The 22433-nt window shown below is 38.0% G+C and overlaps 1 protein-coding gene across 1 annotated transcript in view; it reads left to right on the top strand.

Annotated features, from left to right (window-relative positions):
• Window positions 1-22433, top strand: part of LOC124616742 (eukaryotic translation initiation factor 2-alpha kinase 1-like) — a 152608-nt gene that overhangs the window by 53166 nt on the left and 77009 nt on the right. Inside the window, exons 3-7 of the mRNA XM_047145111.1 lie at window positions 3826-4071; window positions 4527-4692; window positions 4822-5007; window positions 20822-21010; window positions 21992-22283. Coding sequence (XP_047001067.1) covers window positions 3826-4071; window positions 4527-4692; window positions 4822-5007; window positions 20822-21010; window positions 21992-22283 — 1079 coding nt within the window. The remainder of the gene's footprint in view (window positions 1-3825; window positions 4072-4526; window positions 4693-4821; window positions 5008-20821; window positions 21011-21991; window positions 22284-22433) is intronic.

Here is a 22433-nt window from a genome sequence, read left to right as displayed (position 1 = left end):
AGTGCTTTCTGTTCATTGTCACTAACTTCAACATTGCCTGTTAACAGGTTAAACAATATTTGACCCTCAATGGAGTCCTGTGGCACCCTATGCTTTATGACCCTGATTTCAGATTTGCATCTATTCTATTTATTAGTCACAAACTGCTTTTTTCCATCATAAGATTTCCGCTTTGTGTGTCCACGTAGCAGTTATTCCGTTAACTAGTGTGATAAGATTTTAACAGATATAGAAACATTGCAGATACTTTGTATCATTTTGTTAGTCTAGACAAATCAGTTTGAAATAAATTTTTTGAAACCATGTAGAGCTGTGATCAGTTTACTGTGTTTCATGGGGAATGTAATTAATCTAATTGCATTACTACTATATGTCCACAAAATTCTGCCACTGGGCTCGCTCATGTTACTTTTCTACATCTACATCTATAATATGCAAACCATCATGAGGCGCATGACAGAGGGTGCATTCCCATTTTGCAGTTATTAGGCATTCTTCCTGTTCTATTCACATATGGAGCACAGGAAGAATGTTTGCATGAATGTCTCTGTGCATGCAGTAATTATTGTAATCTTATCCTCATGATCCCTATGTGAGCAATATGTAGGGAGTTGAAGTATATCCCTAGAGAAATCATTTAAAGCCAGTTCTTGAAATATTGTTAATAGACTTTCTCTGGGCATTTATGCCTTGTCTTCAAGAGTCTGCCAGTTCAGTTCCATCAGTATCTCTGTACACTCTCCCATGGATTAAACAAAACTGCGACCTTCTCTGTATACATTCAATATCACCTGTTAATCCTATCTGGTATGGGTCCCACACTCTTGAGCAACATTCTAGAACTGGTCGCATGAGTGATTTGTAAGCAATCTCTTTCGTAGGCTTATTGCACTTCTCCAGTATTCCACCTCTAAACTGAAGTCTACCATCTGCTTTAACCATAACTGAACCTATGCGATCATTCCATTTCATACCCCTACAAAATGTTACACCCAGGTGTTTGTATTAGTTGGCCGATTCAAACAGTGACTCATTGATATTATAGTCATTGGAAACGACTTTTTTTTTTTTTAATTTTGAGAAGTGCAAAATTTTATATTTCTTAACATTTAGAGCAACTTGCCAGTCTCTGCGCCACTTCGAAATCTTAACAACATCTGACTGAATATTTATGCAGCTTCTCTCAGATAGTACTTCATTATAGATAACTGCATCATCTGAAAAAGTTTGATTTTACTATTAATGTTGTCTGCAATGTCATTAATATACAACATGAACTGGAAGGGTCCCAGCACACTTCCCTGGGGCATGCCCAAAATTACTTCTACATCTGACGATGTCTCTCCATCCAAGATAACATGCTGTGTTCTCCCTATCAAAACATCCTCAATTCAGTCACAAATTTCACTTGATACTCCATAGGATTGTTCTTTTGACAATAAGCATAGGTGCGATACTAAGTCAAAAGCTTCTCAGAAATCGAGGAACACTGCACCTACCTGGTTGCCTTGATCCAAAGCTTTCAGTATGTCACATCATAAAAATGTGAGTTGGGTTTCACATGATAGATGTTTTCGAAATCCATGATGGTTGGCACTGTGGAGGTCATTCTGTTCAAGATACCTCATTGTGTTTCAGCTCAGAATATGTTCTAAGATTTTACAACAAATCGATGTCAAGGATAATGGACAGTAGTTTTGTGGATCACTTGTACTACACTTCTTGTAGATGGGTGTGACCTGTGCCTTTTTCCAAAAACTGGACACAATTTTTTGTTTGAGGGCTCTATAATAGATTATAGATAGAAGAGAAGTGAACTTGGCTGCAAATTCAATATAGAATCTGACAGGGAATTGCGGCCTGGAGCTTTGTTCAGTTTTTCAACACCACTGACACTAATACTCATTTCATTCAACTTTTCAGTGGTACAAGGATTAAATTGGGGCAGTTCTCCTGGGTTTTCCTTTGTAAAGGAACATTTGAAAATGGAATTAAGCATTTCAGCTTTGGCTTTGCTACCCTCAGTTTCAGTTTCTGTCTCATTCACTAGGAACTAGACACTAACTTTGATCCCACTAACTGCCTTTACATATGACCAGAATTTCTTTGGATTCTGTGAAAGATCACTTGTCAGTATTCTGCTATGGTAGTTACTGAAGGCGTTATACATTGCTCTCTTGACAGCCAAACACATTTCATTCAGCATCTCTCTGTCTATAGCACTATGCTTTGTTTCACAGCTATTATGCAGTAATCTCTGTTTCTTTACAGTGACTGTGTACCATGGAGGTTCCCTCCCACAATGAACTGTTCCACTGGGTACATATGTATCCAGTGCTCGGTCAACGATCTTTTTAAACTTGAGCCAGAGTTCCTTGACATGCTGCTGACCTGCACTGAAAGTTGCAAGTTTCTCATTGAGATGTGACACTACTGGTTTTTTTTATCTAGTTTACTGAACATATACATCTTTCTGCTTGTTTTTAGTTGTCCTTTGTACTTTGGTAATCATTTTTGCCACAACTGTATTGTGGTCACTGATACCAGTTTTGATGTGGACATCCTCAAAAATGTCAGGTCTATTTGTTTCCATTGGATCATATATATTGCCATAATGAGTGGGGTTCCTACCTGTCTGTTCTAGGTATTTTTCAGAAAAGGCATTTAATAAAGTTTACAGGATATCTTACCACATTAGGGCCAAGTGGTCAACTTTGGCATGCTAATCTTTTTTGTCAAGTCACTGCCAACATAGATGATCTAATTATGACTTAATTATGGTGCTGTGCCATGCCAAACCAGTAAGCAGTGTCTAGTGCCAGCACTGTGTGATGAAAGCATGGTTTGTTCCCCCACACAGCCTCACCCCTCTTGGCAGCCCATGTCCGGGCAGAACTTGCTTCCTCCACTCCTTGCACACCTCTGAGAATTCATTCTGGATATTGTGAACAAACTACAATTCTGTTATTTTGTTTATATATGTTGAATAACTGATGTGTAGTTGTCTGCATCAACCTTGTTCTTCCAACAGGTAGGTTTAGAGTATGATGTGTCAGTATAGTGCTAAAGTCTACTAAAAACAGAACATAATTGTTGTTTGCACCTTGTGCTTAGAGCATTTCAACCAAATGTTAATTTTTTCATTGATTTATAATCCTGACTTTGCTCTTGACTTGTTCTGTTTCTTGGATTTTTTTGTTTGTGTGCTTACTGCAGAGCACCACATTGTGATCAGAGATAGCTGTTTCCTGAATTTTTGATTCATAGTCTTATCAATATTGCTGGTGGTGTTATAAGTGATTGGCCTTAATCAACCACTCTCTTAAGACCCTGTTTAGTTCTTGTTTCAGTTTTAATTTCATTCCCACATCAATTTTGTAATCTCTACATATTATAATATTTATTGCTTGAATCTTCAGCAACAATAGCACTGCTTTTTTTTTTTTTTTTTTTTTTTAAGGCACTTTTGCTGTTACCATTGGAAGCATATAAACACAAAATTCTTAATTCTTTTGTTCATTACGAGTAAATTAATTTTTTTTTTTTTATGTTGGTAAGCTTACACATTTAGAGAACTCAGTCTCTTAAAATTACCCATTTTCTTCATTTATGTAGCTACACTTTCATCTGCTTTTAGTAGAAATATTACAAAGGCTAACTTCAGGAATAAGTACCAAGTAATTAATCACTTATTTCCATTTACTAGAAAAAACTTGTTACTACAGAATTATTTTTCACCACAATTCTATTCTCTGGGGTATAATAGATACAGTACAGTTAACTATGAATGAGTAATGATGATTATTTCTTGATTTATCATTGTAGGAAATGGTGATGTTCCTGAGCCTACTGATACTGAAAATGGTTTTTGCTTTGAAGATTCTCCAGTTGTTGCAAGTAGAAGTCTAATAAGGCCAGAAGTTACTCGACTTGCTGGAGAAGATGATGCAGGTCTTGTGGTAGAAGCAGAGTTTCCTTCACAGGAAACGAGTTTTTTAATTGAATCATTGGTTAAACAACTTTGCAAGTTCGTAGAGAAAAATGCTACCAAACAGAGAGCTCTGTATGATGGTATGTAAATTGACAATTTGAGAAAAAAGAAGTAAACTTTATTTTTATCTGTGGTGTAGACTGGATGATTATAGTTAATAATTTGGCAATGCGTGATCATTCTAATATTTTTTCTATCAATAGGCTTCATTATAGTATGTAGATTTTCTTTTTAAGTCTTATAACACTTACTTGTATGTGCTCTTCTCAGAGAGCAGCAGGAAAGATTTAGCAGGGTACCTTCTTTTTGTTACCTCTCCAAAAACATATTATTCTTCCGAATAAAGATTAGGAGACATTTCTGCGTGTCTCTGAAACTATTGGCTAGTGTAAGTATTCAGTGAAACGCCAATTTCAATTTTGGAAGAATCAAACCATATCAGTTTTTATATTGTGGATTAATGGTGAAAAATATTGGTGATGTGCAATATCATTATATAGCTTGTTTCAACTGTTCATTTTTTTTAATTTTACAGCTATTTGTCGTATTCTTTTCAAACTGAAATTAATTGATGGTACATATGCAATAGAAGAACTCGAGTTTATGAGAAACCGTTATGTGCAAGCAGTTTGGGATCTTCTTCAAATTGCAAAGATAGGAAATGAACCAGGAGCAAATAATAGATTGATCAGTGTTGCCAGGTATGAGTAAACTATATACATAACGTACTTCAGTTCTCCCCCTCCCTCCCTCTCTCTCTCTCTCTCTCTCTCTCTCTCTCTCTCTTTCTCTGTATGTTTAATCTTAACATTGGTCTCCTTATTAACCAGGAAAGATTCGTTCAAGAAAGCTTTGCCCAGCAAGCTCCTGGTCCCTGAAAAATTGTTTGAATCATCTCGGTATCAAACGGAATTTGTCGAGTTGGAGTATATAGCACATGGTGGGTTTGGCTATGTTTACAAAGCAAGAAACAAATTAGATGGTGGTGAATATGCTATAAAGAAAATTTGTCTGAGGTAAGGTTTGATCAATTTCATACACTTCTTCGTGGTACAATTCTGATACTATTAGTGAAATCCTTAATATATTCTCTTTTCAGTTCCTTACATTGATGTAACTTGTTACATGGAATAGTTACTTTCTCTCCTTCACCTGTAAGAGAGAAGTTGATACTTAAAATCATTAACTAATTAAATATACTGTTTTATTGGTGCTCTAAGATTGTCATAGAATTCTAATTTTTCTGTTCTGTCTCAACATAGGGAAGTTAATGATTTTCTTAATTCCTGGTATCACACCTCTGTCTCGAACTGTAGACCAGGCATAGGAGTCTCTGAAACGAACTACCAACACATTAACTTGGACAGTTTGCAGCCAGTTGACCTTTTCATAACAAAACATACTTAGGGCAGATCCATTACTTTATGGTAGGCCACACTTGTGCCTCGCTCTTACCTTGTACCACACATCTTATAATAACTTAGATTGAGCACTAAAGATCTGGTTGTTAGGTACTTTGAATACTTATAAACATCTCCGCAATGGGAAATAACCATGCCTGTTTTTTTTTCCACCAAGTGCCTTCCTGATAGCAAAGGTCTCATGACAAGGGAGAGAGCATCATTCACAGTTTTAAAACAGATCTCATTTAGATTATTCTTCCTGCAGAAAAATGCTTCACTACATATGTGAAAATATGCAGACTGTCTCTGCTAATTATTACATACCTCTTGCAACAAGAGCTTGTTGTCTGGTTCTCTTTCCAGAAATTCAGCCTGATTTCCAATGGATTCACAGGTTCCTCTGCCCATACCAGAACCTTTCACCCCACACCAACTTGACATGCTTTCCAAAACCCACAATCGTAATTATGCTGTCATGCCACTGTGGATTGTTACTGCATTCACATTGAAAGGATATCTGCCATAATTGACCAGTGTCAACCCATGTCAAGCAACTTAACTTCCTGCATGAGGAACATCTCTCTCTTTCTCCATTGGCTCTCCACAGTTTATAGCCCGTTATCACATGGCTTCCCGTTCCTCACTCTCAGTACTATCGTTCTATGTACGAACATCCTGCAGTTATCGACAACACTTCTGGGATATCTCTTTCTTCGTAAGCTGGTGACATTGTTCAGGACTTCAAAAACAGGTACTGCTCCTCTTTTTCCCCATCAGACTTGGCCCAACTGCAAATTAGTAGTCCCTTATCACACAGTAAGTGGTAGAAGGACGGTGAAACAAAACGTAGGCAGCAAGTTATTGGAAATTTACACCTTATCACAGAATGTGGAAGTCTGAGAGGATTATCTGATCTGTAAAACAGTATAACAGATATAACAATGCAATGCTGGTGAAGGCACAGGTGTTTCAGAGTGCACTGTTCACACTGTTCAGCACACATTGTTGAACACAGGCTTCCAAAGCAGATGACCCCTACATATCCCCATGTTGACCCAACAATATCATCAGTTATGATTGCAGTGGTCATGGGATCATCGAGATTGAATCGTGGATCAGTAGAATGAAAAATTTCCTGTTGGATTCTGTCTCGGGTTCTTCAGCCGACATTCATCTAATGATTTTACTGATGTTTCGCCAGCACGAGTGGCTGGCATTGTCAAAGCTTCACCCTCCATTGCCGGTGGTGAACTGGAGGCGAGCTCACGGCCGCAGACTATATGCACCTGGCGCGCCAACGTCAGAGGGCTTCTCCACGGTCATTTCCGGTGCGGTTCTCCTCTTGCTACCTGCGACAGTCATTTGCTGCAGTATGGGAAGCCATGATCTGTTTACGTTAAGGCTTTCCTCTTCCTTGTTGAAGCAGTTTGCGTGTTTTTGTATTTCTACAGCTTCTCTGAACAAGCGCGTGTGATAGTGTTTCTCTACAGCCAGAACTTCCGTGTCGGCAAATTCTATTACGTGGTCGGTCTCACTCAGTGCGTGCTCTGCTACGGCCGATTTCTCTACCTGCCCCAACCCGCAATGTCACTTATGTTCTTTGATCCTGGTGTTGATTGATTGTCCAGTCATTCCGACATAAACTTTTCCGCATGTGCATGGTATACGGTATACTCCCGACATTTCAAATGGGTCCCTTTTCTCCTTTGCTGATCTAAGACACTCTTTGATCTTCCTTGTCGGTTTGAAAATTGCGTTTACGCCATGTTTGCGCAATATACGGCTGATTCTGTCTGTCACTCTGGGAATGTATGGCAGAAAGGCCATACCCACATTTCTTTTTCTGATTCCTTACTTCGCCAAATGTTTGGCTCTGTTACACTTCTAATATAATTTGTGGAGTACCCATTGCTCCTCAGAACATTTTCCAGGTGTTGCATTTCGCTTCTGAGGTGCTACGGCTCACATATTCGTCCTGCTCAGATGCATGTTGTGCCACAGGGTGGTCCACTTTGCTCATGGCCACAGTTTAGTGGTAGCCATTCATCTTGGTGGGCTGCTGATTGGTAGTCATACTAATATAAAAAGCTGTGCAGTAATTGCAGCAGACCTGATATATGCCATGGATGTTTTCACAGGTGGCCCAGCCTCTGATGGGGCCATTTTGTTGTCTATCTGTGAACTATACTTAAACAGCACAGATCTTACCCATGAGACTCAAGTAAGCATCATCCTGATGAGTACATATTTTATAACCTTTACATCTTTTAAACAAATATAACATACATTTTAGACAGTTTGCAGACAGATATTACTTTATTATACGTTAACCAGTGCAGAATAATTAACTTTGGTTTATATTTTATACATCACAAACAGAATGACAAGAGCTACTCAAACTCACAGAGCTATTCAGCTTGCTGCTGCCATGCTATGCTACTTAAACAGCCATCTTACGAACAACTTATAAAACAAACATAAACAAATCAGAATAAAAGAACAAATCATTCATTCTGCTGCTAATCTGTCATGTATCTGTGGAGAACTTTTGTCTTGGCACTATATTGATAAATATAAAATAAATTCTTTATAATAAATTTTGTATTAATTCAATAATAAGATAAATGTGAGCATTTTGTAGCTGACTTCGAGACCTGTCCAATGGTGTTCTCCACATTTATGTTGTGTTTATAGCTTTTGTTACTGTTGTCATAAACAATTTTACACACAAACATTAGTAACTTTGTTAATTAAAACAATGTAGGAAAAGACAGACAGCTACTTACCATAAAGAAGACATGTTAAATTGCAGACAGGCACAGTTAAAAGTCACTCACATAAAGATTTTGGCCGCAGCAAAAGATAAACACACACGATTCATACACACAAGCTTACAGCATCTCTGGCCGGAATGCAACTACCACATGGGATGCAAGTGGGAATTTTGAGGGGGCAGGGAAGGGGGAGGGGAAGGGGAAGGGATAGTAGTGTACAGGTGGGGAGAGAGACAAAGGGTATCTGGTGGAGTGTGCATGGGCAAGAATGCCAAACAAGTGCAACATCAGGAGGTCACAGAGCAGGAAGGTGGGGAAAAAGGCAGCGAAAAAGGAGAGGAGTGGGGAAAATGGGCAGGTGTGTTGGCAGAGGCTGGCAAATAAACAGGGTGGGAGATGAGAATGGGGAGGAGATGATAGGACAGGAGGGTGGAAACTGTTTGGTGGAGGGTGTGAGGACAGTATGCTACAGTAGGTTGAGGCCGGGGTAATTACGGGAGCAGAGACTGTGTTGTAAGGTTAACTTCCAGTAGCACAGTTCAGAAAAGCTGGTGGTCGTGGGAGGGTTCCAGATGGCTCGTGTAGTGATGCAGCCAGTGAAATCAATTATGTTCTTTTTAACTGCATGTTGTGCCACAGGGTGGTAAACTTTGCTTTTGTCCACAGTTTGACAGTGGCCATTCATCATGATGGAAAGTTGGTTGTTAGTCCTACCAATGTAAAATGCTGTGCAATGATTACAGCTGAGCTGGTAAATGACACAGCTGCTTTCACGGAAGTGATGGGTCGGTGGATTGGGTAGCCTTCACACCTGGGTTTTCCACAGGGACATGATCCTTATGGGAAGGAGTTGAGATTTTGAGTGGCATAGGGATGGACTAGGATGTTATGGGCATTGGGTGAGTGACAGAACTCCAGTTTAGGGAGGGTGGGAAGTATCTCGGGTAGGATGTCCCTCATTTCAGGGCATGACGGTAGGTTAATCAAAGCCCTGGAAAAGGATGTGGTTCAGTTGTTATCTATCTTCATGCCCTGGAATGAGAGACATACTACCCAAGATACTTCCCACCCCTCCTAAATTGGTGTTCCATCAGTCACCCAACCTCCACAACATCCTAGTCCATCCCTATGCCAATCCCAATCCCAACTCCTTGCCACAAGGATCATATCCCTGCGGAAAACCGAGGTGCAAGGCCTACGCAATCTACCCACCTATCACTTCCTATTCCAGTCCTGTCACAGGTTTATCCTATCCCATCAGGGACCAGACTGGCAGTAAAAGCAGCCATGTCATTTACTAGCTCTGCTGCAATCATTGCACACATTAGTAGGACTACCAACCAGCTGTCCACCAGGATGAACGGCCACTGCCAAACTGTGGCCAAGAGCAAAGTGGACCACCCTTTGGCACAACATGCAGCTAAAATTAATATACTTTATTTCAATGGCTGCATCACTACCCGAGCCATCTGCAACCCTCCCTCAACCACCAGCTTTTCTGAACTGCGCAAATGGTTGTTACCCTTACAACACATTCTCCACTCCCATAATTACCCCGGCCTCAACATACAGTAACATATTGTCCTCACCCCCTCCACCCCCTTGTCCTATCATCTCCTCCCCATTCTCATCTCCCACCCTGTTTATTTTCCACCCTCTGCCAACACGTACACCCATCTTTTCTCACTCCTCTCAATTTTTGCTCCTTTTTTCCCCCACCTTCCTGCCCCATGACCTCCTGGTGCTGCACTTGTTGGCGTTCTAGTCCCTGGACACTCCACCAGACAGCATTCGTCTCTCTCTCTCCACCTGTACACTACTGTCCCTTCCCCTTCCCCGCCCCCTCCAGATTGCCGCTTGGATCCCACATGATAGTTGCATTCCAGCCAGAGATGCTGGAGTTGGTGGTCATGATGTGTGTGAGGTAAGCATGCTTGTGTGTATGAATGGTGTGTTTTCTCTTTGGCTGATGAAGGCTGTGGCCAAAAGTTTCAGGTAAGTGTCTTTTAATTGTGCCTGTCTGCAACTTAACATGTCTTCTTAGTGGTAAGTAGTAACATGTCTTTTCCTACATTACTGGTATTCCTACGTGGAGTTTCCGTTGTTTAACTTAGTTATTTCTTGCTTTGTAAATGTGGTAATAATTTTATTGAATTTGCCTCTTTATTGTGATTTCAATGCTGTCATCAGATTTTTCAGAGCATATCTATGAGTGGTTTTTGTGTTTTAGCGTATGAATGTTCGAAGCTTTCAATATTAGCACAGTCTGACCTTGGCCATATTATTTGACATTCATAAGCATGTGGCAGTACGATTTTAACAAACCATCATGGAAATTCCAAGTTACATCTAGTCAGCAGTCTGCTGGATCCAACCCCCCCACCCCCTCCCCCATCTTTCCCTTGTGGCTTTGAGCACTCTGCAGCATTCATCCACCTCATGGTAGCTGAGTGGTCAGTGCAACAGAATGTGATACCTAATGACCCGGGTTCGATTCCCGACTGGGTCAGAGATTTTCTCCACTCAGGGACTGGGTGTCTTTATCATCATAATTTCATCCCCATCGACATGCAAGTTGCCGAAGTGGTGTCAACTCCAAAGGCTTGCTCCAGGCAAACGGTCTACCCGACAGGAGACCCTAGCCACACGGCATTTCCATTTACCCACATCATGACAACTTAACAGCTACATGATGCTCAACTAAACCCTCAGTTTTTTTTACTACTTTGTACAGTGGACATACCGCTTGTAATGCTACAGCTTGTTAACAACTCCTTCTGTTATCTAGTACTAGTACCCTTCGTTGTACTATAAGGAAGAAAAATTCATTTAAAATAGATGTATTTGAAGGTTAAAAATAAATGCCTCATACATGAAAAGCAAATCTCTTTTGTTACGTGATTCATAAAATTCCACAGATATTTTGACAACACGTGTTTCATTCACACGGTTAATGTTGTATGTGTACACTGCATAATAAAGACGATAAAAGTTCAACACAGTATCTAGAACAGATAATTCTTAATTCCTGCATGTGTAGATTCAGTTCCCTTTTGTTTGTCTGGTGATGATGATGATGATGATGAAATCCCATACTCCTTCACAGAACATAGGGGAACGATGCGGGAGACCCGCACCACGGTACTAGGCAAGGTCCTTGTGGAGGTGATTTGCCATTGCCTTCCTCCGACCGTAATGGGGATGAATGTTGATGATGAAGACAACACAACAACACCCAGTCATCTCGAGACAGGTGAAAATCCCTGACCCCGCCAGGAATTGAACCTGGGACCCCATGCTCGGGAAGCGAGATCACTACTGCGAGACCACGAGCTGCATGTACACTAATTATTGGTTATATAAAAATATAGAATTTACATCTAAATCTATATTTATGCTTGGCAAACTGCCATGAAATGCATGGTAGAGGCTACAGCCCAATATTCCACTCTCTCTCTTCCCATTCCATTCACATATGGAGCATGGGAAGAATGAGTGTTTTAATGCTTCTGTGCGTGCTGTAATTAATCAAATCTTGTCTTCACGATCCCTGTGTGAGTGATACTTAGGGTGTTGTAGTATATTCCTCGAGTCCTCATTTAAAAATGATTCTTGAAACTTTGTTAATAGACTTCCTGAAGTTATAGTGTTCTCCTATCTTCATGAATCTTCAAGTTCAGTTCCTTCAGTATCTCTGTGACACACTCCCATGGATTAGACAAACCTGTGACCATTTGTGCTGCCCTTCTCTGTATACATTCAATATCCCCTGTTAGTCCTGTTTGATACAGGTCCTACACACTTGAGCAGTATTCCAGAACCAGTCGCGCAAGTTATTTTTACGCAATTACCATTGTAGACTGATTGCACTACCAATAAACTGCATTTTAACACCTGCTTTGCCCCCCACAAATGAACCTATGTGATCATTCCATTTCATTTCCTTGCTAAGTGTTATACCCAGATATTTGAATGACTTGACCAATTCCAACTGTGACTCATTGATATGATGGTCATTGGATCCTACATTTTTTTGCTTTGTGAAGTGTACAGTTTTGCATTTCTGAACATTTAAAGCAAGTTGCCAATCTTTGAACCACTTTTTAATCGTACCAAGATCTGACTTAAAGTTTATGTGGCTTCTTTTTGACAGTACTTCATTATAGATAACTCTTAATATTGTCTGCAAGTTCATTAATATACAACATGAATGCAAGGGTCACAGCGCAATTCCTTGGGGCATACCCGAAGTTACTTCTATATCTGGTGATGACTCTCTATTCAAGATAACATGTTGCGTCCTCCCTACCTAAAAGCCCTCAATTCAGTCACAAATGTCACTTGATACCCCATTTGATTGAACTTTTGACAATAAGCATTGTTGTGGTACTGAGTAATATGTTTTTCAGAAATCAAGAAATACTGCATCTACCTGACATCCCTGATCTAAGGCTTTCAGTATGTCATGTGAAAAAAGTGTGAGTGGAGTTTCACATTGTCGATGTTTTCAGAATACATACTGGTTGGCATGGAGGAGCTCATTCTGTTAAAGATATCTCATTATGTTTGAGATCAGAATATGTTTTAAGATTCTACTACAAATCGATGTCAAGGATATTGGACAGTAGTTTGGTGGATCACTTCTACTACCCTTCATGTAGATGCATGTTGCCTTTGCTTTCTTCCAATTACTGGGCCCAGTATTTTGGTTGAGGTACCTATGATAGACTGTAGCAGCTGTGTCTCAACACCACTAACACAGATTTCACTCATCTTCTCAAGTGGTACAAGGATTAAATTGGGGCAGTTCTCTGGGATTCTCATTGCTCTGTTGCCCCCAATTCCAATTTCTGCCTCATTCACTAGGGACTGGATGTTAACTCTGTTACCACGAACAGCCTTTACATATGATCAGAATTTCTTTGGGTTTTGTGAAAGATCATTTGACGATATTGAGCATCTCTCTATTTGTAGCCCTATGCTTTGTTTTACACCTGTTATGCAGTAGTCTGTTTCCTTAGAACATTCTTTACAGTGACTGTATACGATGGAGGGTCCCTCGCATTGTGATGTTCATCTTATTTATTTCATCATTGGTTGTCCTCAGTGTCGACATACTGTTTTGTGATAATGGCTGAAAAATGGGGGGGGGGGGGGGGGCTGAAGTTCAACACTGACTACTTTAAATGATGTAGCCGACAGGTGCACAGTTGCATATCACAGTTCTTTACTTTCAGTGTTCACAACCCCCCCCCCAATAATACACAATTATGTGGCCAGTTAAATATTGTTTAACTTTTGATAAGCCTCATTAATAGGTTGCAGGCAAACATCCACATACTGCTACAATAGTTTACTGCCGAACAACTACAAGCAGTAAAAACCTAACCACACAGTTCACAGAATAAAAAGGTACTTATGGAACAGACACTGTCATTATTGTAACACATGGCCTAATTGTGTTACACTTATTTCACAGTTAATTTGATACATTATTGTTGATCTAACCATTACAGGTTTCTCATCTGAAATTCAGCCGTGGACTGACTGTCTCGGGACCAAAAATCAGGCCCTTATATATCCTCACAATAATAGACAGTGTAACTACACATTGTTAGATATTTAATTTACAGAAATTGCAATTAAAACTTAGCTCACTAAATTGACTGAATATAGTGAAAACTTCCTCCTTTTCAACAGTTTCTTCTACTACAAGAGTTAAGCCAAATTATTTGTTTAAATGATGAAATTAACAGATATTGTTATGCAAACAATACTTTTGACAAAACTGTTAATTACTTTGGAATTAATTAAGGGCTGGCTAACATGTTTTCAAATAGAGCCAAATAGATCCTTTAAGAATGCAATTAGTAATTCCTCCAAATGTTTACAATTAGTACAGAATGTGTATTTGTTTATAAGTCAACAACAGAATTTAAATTATGAAACAATTACTGCTTTCACCCTATAACAAAAGATACTAACTAGTAATAGTCAAAATAAATTAGAAAATCAATTACATACATAAGACTAAAAATAAAATTAGATCTTGTGCTACATTCTTTAAAAGTGATGGTCAACCTTTCCCTTTTATGAAAATGCAGCTTGTACACCTGTATCTTAACAGTCGTTAGTCAAAAATGAAAAAATGAGTTTTAAGGAGGCAGATGGCAAAATGAGAGTGGAAGAAAAAATATCCCAGCTTGCTTTGTCACATCACCCTATTGGACTGACCAGACAGATATCACATATAGCTAACTGTGTAATGCCCAGAAAGTGGGTTTAACATTCTACACACAAAAGAATATTTCATAAAAAATCTCCTTATCAGAAACTACAGTACATAATTTTTTTCAAATTTATACTTATATGAACTGGCGATTTCAAGATACCCGTACAAAATATTTACATACAATGTATTGTACAATTGCACAAAATATCCACAATTTATACTTTTAACAAAAAATTAGGCATCTTCATCATAAGTGATGTCCTTTTTGGGTAAGTGATAATTACATATTCGAACATACATATCACTTTATTTAAGTCCTGTCTTGCTTGGAAAATTAAATCCTCATGGGTCGCAAAAAGTTAAATTACACTGCGCATTGCAGTTAACATTTTAGGCAGAAAATTTCGCTTGCTCAATGATTAGTATTTTCCACAAGCACTTTAACATTTTTAATGAGCTTTTACACCTTTTCTCACCAAGTTGTCCACGCCTTCAACAGGTGCAAGTGGCAGATAGTCAGGAAATGCACTACTATCAGTTCACTTGGAGGTGGCTCTCCTCTGCCACAGTATGTGAAAAAAATGAGACAAAATACCCTACTTTAGTACACTTACTTTTACTTCTAACTTAAGTGTAAGAAAAAAAAATGTTGAACACTAATGGCAAATGATAGTCATTACATGTAAATAAATATATTACATAGTTCTCATAACATTGCAATAATTAGCACTAAATTTGACTATAGTATGAAAGGTGTGGACTAGAAAAAATTTTAAATCAAGAGCACGTTACACTGCAAAACCTTACTCTAAATCCTCTGTCTGAAACTGGTTAAACTTGAAAGATTTTTGTTTCTTTCCCACTTGCAAAATAGCAAAACCTCAAGTAGCATAGCATCATTAGGTTATGAAAAAAGAATAGTCACCATCACATAGCATAATTACTATTCAAATCAAGATTAAGGGGATTGAAGTTGTACCAAATCATTGCACTATTTCTCCACTCTGAGTACTACTCTCATTCAAACAGAAAACTAAATCCTCAAAAATGTTATCAAATACCTGTCCTGTCTGAAATACTCCCACCACTCTAGCACCACAGTTATCAGTTAATCAGCAAAATTACTTTTCTTCATCCTAGTGTTACCACTTTTAGCTCATAATTCCTCAGAATACAAACAGAAGTTTCCAGATAACCATAGATCCAATAATGCAGCATTATATGACTTGTACTTCACTAAAATATTCCTCTTTCAGTTAAGCTCTCATTCCCAGCTGCAATGTCATGGATTGCACAATATAAACAGTACCAAACGTTGCCTAGTTCAAAAATAGATCATCAATACAGTTACACCACATTTGTTTGTATCCAGTTATCTTTTTCATTACTCAATCATGTCTGTCAGCTCCATTATTTTACTTACTTTTCTTATCTTGTTAACTAACGGAATGCATTCTCAAAAAATATCCCTTCTGCAGAGACAGGCTCCCTAACCATTGAGACCCTAACATTATTCATTATTTTACTATTTCATTATTGCTTCATTAACTAATAAATAAACACCTGCTCTGCTTATTCACTGCAAAATTGATTCTACTGAAAAACACTCCACAGTAACAGATCCTTATGCTAAGCCAAACATAACCCTCATTACTGATCAGACCAAACTATCACTTACAAAAACTATTACTTCACCGTATTCTGTCAAATTGCTTAAGATTTTAGCCTGAAGGGCGATATACATTCAAACATTTCTTATTCTTTCCACACACATTACTCCAGGCAACTATGTTTAAAGTTGTAAATTCTTAATTTTAAACAAGGCTTTACCATGACACTTCTATACATAGATAGTTATCTCAATATACTGATTGCACTGAACACAAACACTTGTATTATACAATGATTAGTATTAAGATCTGATATTTAAGATGGTTTTTACTGTATATTGCCTCTGCTGCTACACCAATGAGCTGATTACTTCAGATGGTAATGTTTTCAGATAAGCTGCACCTTCTCCTCCACATATGCTGACACCTTTTGTTTTCCATTTACCTTACCTCTTTGTTTGACAGAAATTCTTTAAGCATGGTACCACTTTTCTTCCTTCCATCCTCTTATGACTCCATTACTTATGGCTAACACAACATAATATAATATACAGGGTGTTACAAAAAGGTACGGCCAAACTTTCAGGAAACATTCCTCACTCACAAAGAAAGAAAATATGTTATGTGGACATGTGTCTGGAAACGCTTACTTTCCATGTTAGAGCTCATTTTATTACTTCTCTTCAAATCACATTAATCATGGAATGGAAACACACAGCAACAGAACGTACCAGCGTGACTTCAAACACTTTGTTACAGGAAATGTTCAAAATGTCCTCCGTTAGCGGGGATACATGCATCCACCCTCCGTCGCACGGAATCCCTGATGCGCTGATGCAACCCTGGAGGATGGCGTATTGTATCACAGCAGTCCACAATACGAGCACGAAGAGTCTCTACATTTGGTACCGGGGTTGTGTAGACAAGAGCTTTCAAATGCCCCATAAATGAAAGTCTAGAGGGTTGAGGTCAGGAGAGCGTGGAGGCCACAGAATTGGCCCGCCTCTACCAATCCATCGGTCACCGAATCTGTTGTTGAGAAGTGTACGAACACTTCGACTGAAATATGCAGGAGCTCCATCGCGCATGAACCACATGTTGTGTCGTATTTGCAAAGGCACATGTTCTAGCAGCACAGGCAGAGTATCCCGTATGAAATCATGATAACGTGCTCCATTGAGCGTAGGTGGACGAAACTAAAATGAGCTCTAACATGGAAATTAAGTGTTTCCGGACACATGTCCACATAACATCTTTTCTTTATTTGTGTGTGAGGAATGTTTCCTGAAAGTTTGGCCGTACCTTTTTGTAACACCCTGTATACATAGATAACACTGGAGAAACCTTTTCTAAAATACTTCTGTACTAAAGTATGCTGCTGTACCAAATTATGTGACAGTCAAAGAAAGAATGTTTCTGATTCACTTATAAACTACAGATAGGATAGGAGAAGAGTTTGACTGCCTCAGGAAACATGAAAAATGAGACAGACAGCTGGGATAAGCATTATCGCCACATAACGAATTGAACACAGAATGTTGAACCCCCTACTTGCTAATCGCACAAGAAATTAGTCCCAAATATTAAACAAATCACCAACAAATTGTATACCAGCAGCTGTCCTGCCGATTCCACAGTTAATAGTACCTCTTGCTTCACACTCTGTTTATAGTAGCACCAATAAGATTTATTCCAGACACCTGCGTCACCACTATAAGCTCTGTTTTCTTAATAGATTCAAAAAATGCCCATGAAATGACACTCAAATCACTACCACTGTCCAGTAAACACTTATTAACATGTATACCTTATAACCTTGCCATTACTACAGGGTGACCCACTTCCATCTTACTTACCATGTGATCTTCTTCATACTACAAATCCTCATTAATCTTTTCCCTAGAAAAACTATCATCCTGCTTACCAAAATAATTATCAGACACAGTCAAATGACAGGAAGCATGGCTCTCTTCCTCATTAGGGCTTTCAAACTCTAACTCTTGATTAGGCCTAATAGTATCCTCCTTTATTCTTTCTTTACTTAACACACTGACATCATTATCTATTATAAATTCAAATACCTCGTTCTCATCACTACTGGATTCGTGACTGCTATCATCATTACCAATACTGTCAGAATCAGACCCACTTTCACGTTCTCTCTGCTTTAGATTTTGCACCTTTTACACTTTTTTCTCTGTTTCAGTCAATTTTGAATCTACATTTTCATTTACGTTTAACAGTTTTTCCTCTACCACTATTGCACATTTGATTTCTGCCTCAGTTTCTGAATCATTTTTAATGTGATCGATTTGGTTCTCAAGTTTAACCCTGTTTTCAGCACAAAATTTCCTGGCAGCTTTGACTTCATCTTTTTCAGAAGCGTCCACCCTCGTACTATAGTTATGACATAGCTTCTTTCTCTCTGCTACACGTTTACTACTCATTAAAGTTAATTTCTCATTAGTATTCTGCTCTACTTTCTTTATCTTTTCATCACAATATTTAACTACTGCTTCAGCCTTCTTATTCAATTCTTAAAGATTATGGCTGACTACCCTAATCTCCTTTTTAATTTCTTTCTTCAGTTCATCCTCCCATTTCAGTTCTAATACTATCAGTTTTCTTTTTCACCCTGCTTATGTCTTTTTTCATACTGCTTTCTACCCTACTAATGTCTTATTTCATCATCCTCCCATTTCAGTTATAATACTATCAGTTTTCTTTTTCACCCTGCTTATGTCTTTTTTGATACTGCTTTCTACCCTACTAATGTCTTATTTCATACTACTAATGTATTTTTCATACACATACTACTCATAATATTCATTAACATCGCTTCCACTTTTCCGTCTGCCGTAAACTTTTTCCCTTGCTGATTTTTCTACTAGGTTCCTCCTCCTTAACCTTAACGATCTCATCCACTTCAGTACTGTTCTGACTGTGTCGGGACCAAAAATTGGGCCCTTATATATCCTCACAATAATAGGCACTGAAACTACACATTGTTTGATGTTTAATTTACAGAAATTACAATTAAAACTTAGCTCATTCAATTAACTGAATACAGTAAAAACTTCCTTCTTTTTAACAGTTTCTTCTACCACAAGAGTTAAGCTGAATTATTTGTTTAAATGATGAAATTAACAGATATCATTACACAAACAATACTTTTGACCAAACTGTTAATTACTTTGGAATTAATTAAGGGCTGGCTTTGCTAACATGTTTTCAAATAGAGCCAAATAGATTCTTTAAGAATACTATTAGTTGGTCCTCCAAATGTTTACAATTAGTACAGAATGTATAGTTGTTTATAAGTCAACAGTAGAATTTGAGCTATGAAACAATTACTGATTTTACCCTATAACAAAAGATACTAACTAGTAATAGTCAAAATAAATTAGAAAATCAATTACATACATAAAACTAAACATAAAATTAGATCTGGTGCTATATTCTTTAAAACTGATGGCCAGCCTTTCTCTTTTATGAAAATGCAGCTTATAGTCATGTTTGTTAACAGTAATTAGTCAAAAACAAAAAAATTAATTTTAAGGACGCAGATGGCAAAACAAGAGTGGAAGAAAAAATATCCCAGCTTGCTTCACCACATCGTGTTGAGCTGTTCTGCTGGATACATATATGTTGAGTGCAGGGTCAACTATTCTTTTAAACTTGAGCCATAATTCATCTACATGCTCCTGCCTTGTGCTGAAAGAGTCAAATTCCTCACTGAGATAAGACACTACTGATTTTTTAAATCTAGTTTACAAAACATATATATCATTTTGCTTGTTTCAGCCATTCTTTGTACTTTGCTAATCATTGTTGCCGCAACCACATTATGGTCACTGATACCAGTTTTGATGTGGATATCCTAAAAGAATCAGATCTATTTGTTGCCATTAGATCCGATATATTTCCATCATGGGTGAGGTTCTAAACTATGTGTTCTAGATAGTTTTCAGAGAAGGCATTCAGATATATTTCACAGGAAGTCTTCATGCTCACCAATAACAAAACTATAATTTTCCCAGTTAACTGTTGGGTGGTTAAAGCCTCCAACGATGATCACAGTATCGTTGGGGAACTTACGTACAAGTGAACTGAGGTTGGCTGTATAAAGTTTTCGATCACATCGGGAGAGGAGTCTAGTGGGTGGCAGAAGGATCCAATTACAATTTTATGACCACACTTTATACTGCATTTTGCTCAAACAGTCTCACATGCAATTTCAATTTATATTGCAGTGAATTTGGGTTTCTTGTCTACTGCAACAAATACGCCACCTCCATTTCCTATTAGCCAATCCTTTCAATATACAATGAAAATTTCCCCAAAAATCTTACAGCAAATTAATTTCAGGTTTCAAACAGCTTTCTGTACCTAGTATTTTGTGAGCTTCACTGTTTTTCAGGAGTACTTCGAACTCTTGCACTTCATCGCGAATACTCACCAGTTCACCACTAGGATTTTAATACCCTCCCCTGTGGGAAGCATTTCTTTTGATCTTACACTGGTACATTTGTGTTTCCTACAACTATCAGTATCTGGATTGGATAGAGAGCTGCCTAATCTAAAAAAAACCTTGTCAGCTCAGTGCCTATACTATTCAGTAATTTGTTACCTTTACTCATTAAAGTACCTATATTCCAACAGGAATTTCCATTACAGTATTTATTTAAAAGTACGTTTGACACAGTTGTAACAAATAAACTGTTTATCACTTATCTATTATAAAATGTATTTCAGTTTGTGCATAAGCGTTTCAAAATGTTATAAATATAATAAATACAATTTATTTTCAGATATCACAGAGTTGATAATTTTCTTAAAAGCCTGCAAGAGGTAAAGCTTTTGGCTAAACTGCATCATCCCAATATTGTTGCTTATAAAGCAGCTTGGCTAGAACCGTTCCAGCAGAGTTCCAATTTAGACTGTCAAAGCAGTATTACTGATGATTCCCTTAGCACATCATTAAATGATGCCTCTGATGGGTATGTACTTGTTCAGCTCATTTCTGATTAAAATTCTATGCAGTATATACCACACAATGTACTGAAAATTTTATCACTTTTAATATACCATCGAACATATTTTACTTACTTTCACAGTAATCCTTTGTAAATAAAAAAAAGCAAGTGGGGCATGACCAAGCAGTCATGTCCTAAACTCGGTATTCTCACCATCAGAGTTGGTTGTTGAGTTACTCATAAAAGCTGTCTTATGAACACAAATGACAAAGATTTTCGTAATAGTGAACTTAACACTGTTCAGTCAAGTAATAAAACCAGCACTAGTTATTACTTTTGGGAATATTGCTCATAGTAACCTCTTAGGCTCACAAATGTTAGACGTGTTTTCTGCATAGGATGCTAAAACACAAGACAGAACGAAAATGTAGAGTGGAACAAAGAACACACGTGATTAATGAATTGAAGATCAACAGAAATTATTGGCAATTAAAAGAAGCAACTGAAGCTTGAGAAAAGAAGAGTCATAATTAGAAATTGAGGAAGAACCGACAGACACACTATAGGCCCCCACCAGGCAGTGCATAACAACAGTGATGTTGATTGATGTATTAGTTTTAGATCATTTATGATTTAAGCTGTGAAATGATAAGCATTAGTAAATAATCTCTCTCTCTCTCTCTCTCTCTCTCTCTCTCTCTCTCTCTCTGTGTGTGTGTGTGTGTGTGTGTGTGTGTGTGTGTGTGTGTGTGTGTTGGAAAATCACTACAAATTATGTGTGTAGCTTTTATCTTTTTACAGTTTGGCTAATAGATGTTTCAAAGGCATTGCCAGCACAGTTCATCAGTATATGGAATTCACTACATAATTTTGCATCTTCAGAAAGTTAATAGGACCTCATATGACCTGATGTACAAATAACTGGAAATGGCTGGATATAATAAATCAAATTTTTAGTTTCTCAAACACAAATGTTTTAAGGAGAATCCCACTTGTTTCTTACAGGATGTCTCCATCAAGTGAGATGTGTAATGGGCAGAGAGCAAATTATGCTTTGTCTGGAAATGCAACATACAGTAGCAGTTCTCAGAGCAGTGCCAGTGAAAGTCATGAACAAGTAAGCCATGTATCTGCATCACATATGCATCTAAAAAGCAAAGAGAAATCCTATGATTCAGCCGATAAATGCTCTTCAAAGTCTACAAGTACAGAATCCTCAGAAGATAAGGCTATTTGTGTGCCATCCCATTTAGAGGAAATAACATGTAAAAACCTGAAACGACTGATACCACCTGAGGTAAGTTGTAGCTATTATTATTGTTATTGCCACTGTTACTGTTCTGACAGCAATACATAACTGCAAAATCGTCTTCTGGAACCTGTAACATATAATAGCACTTTTTTTTATATGAACAAAACGAAGACATAAAGAAACCTTTTTGTTCAG

The sequence above is a fragment of the Schistocerca americana genome, chromosome 5, assembly GCF_021461395.2.
Source record: "Schistocerca americana isolate TAMUIC-IGC-003095 chromosome 5, iqSchAmer2.1, whole genome shotgun sequence".
NCBI lineage: Eukaryota > Metazoa > Arthropoda > Insecta > Orthoptera > Acrididae > Schistocerca > Schistocerca americana.
Note: the sequence above shows the minus strand (reverse complement) of the source record. Positions and strands in the feature narration are given on the sequence as shown.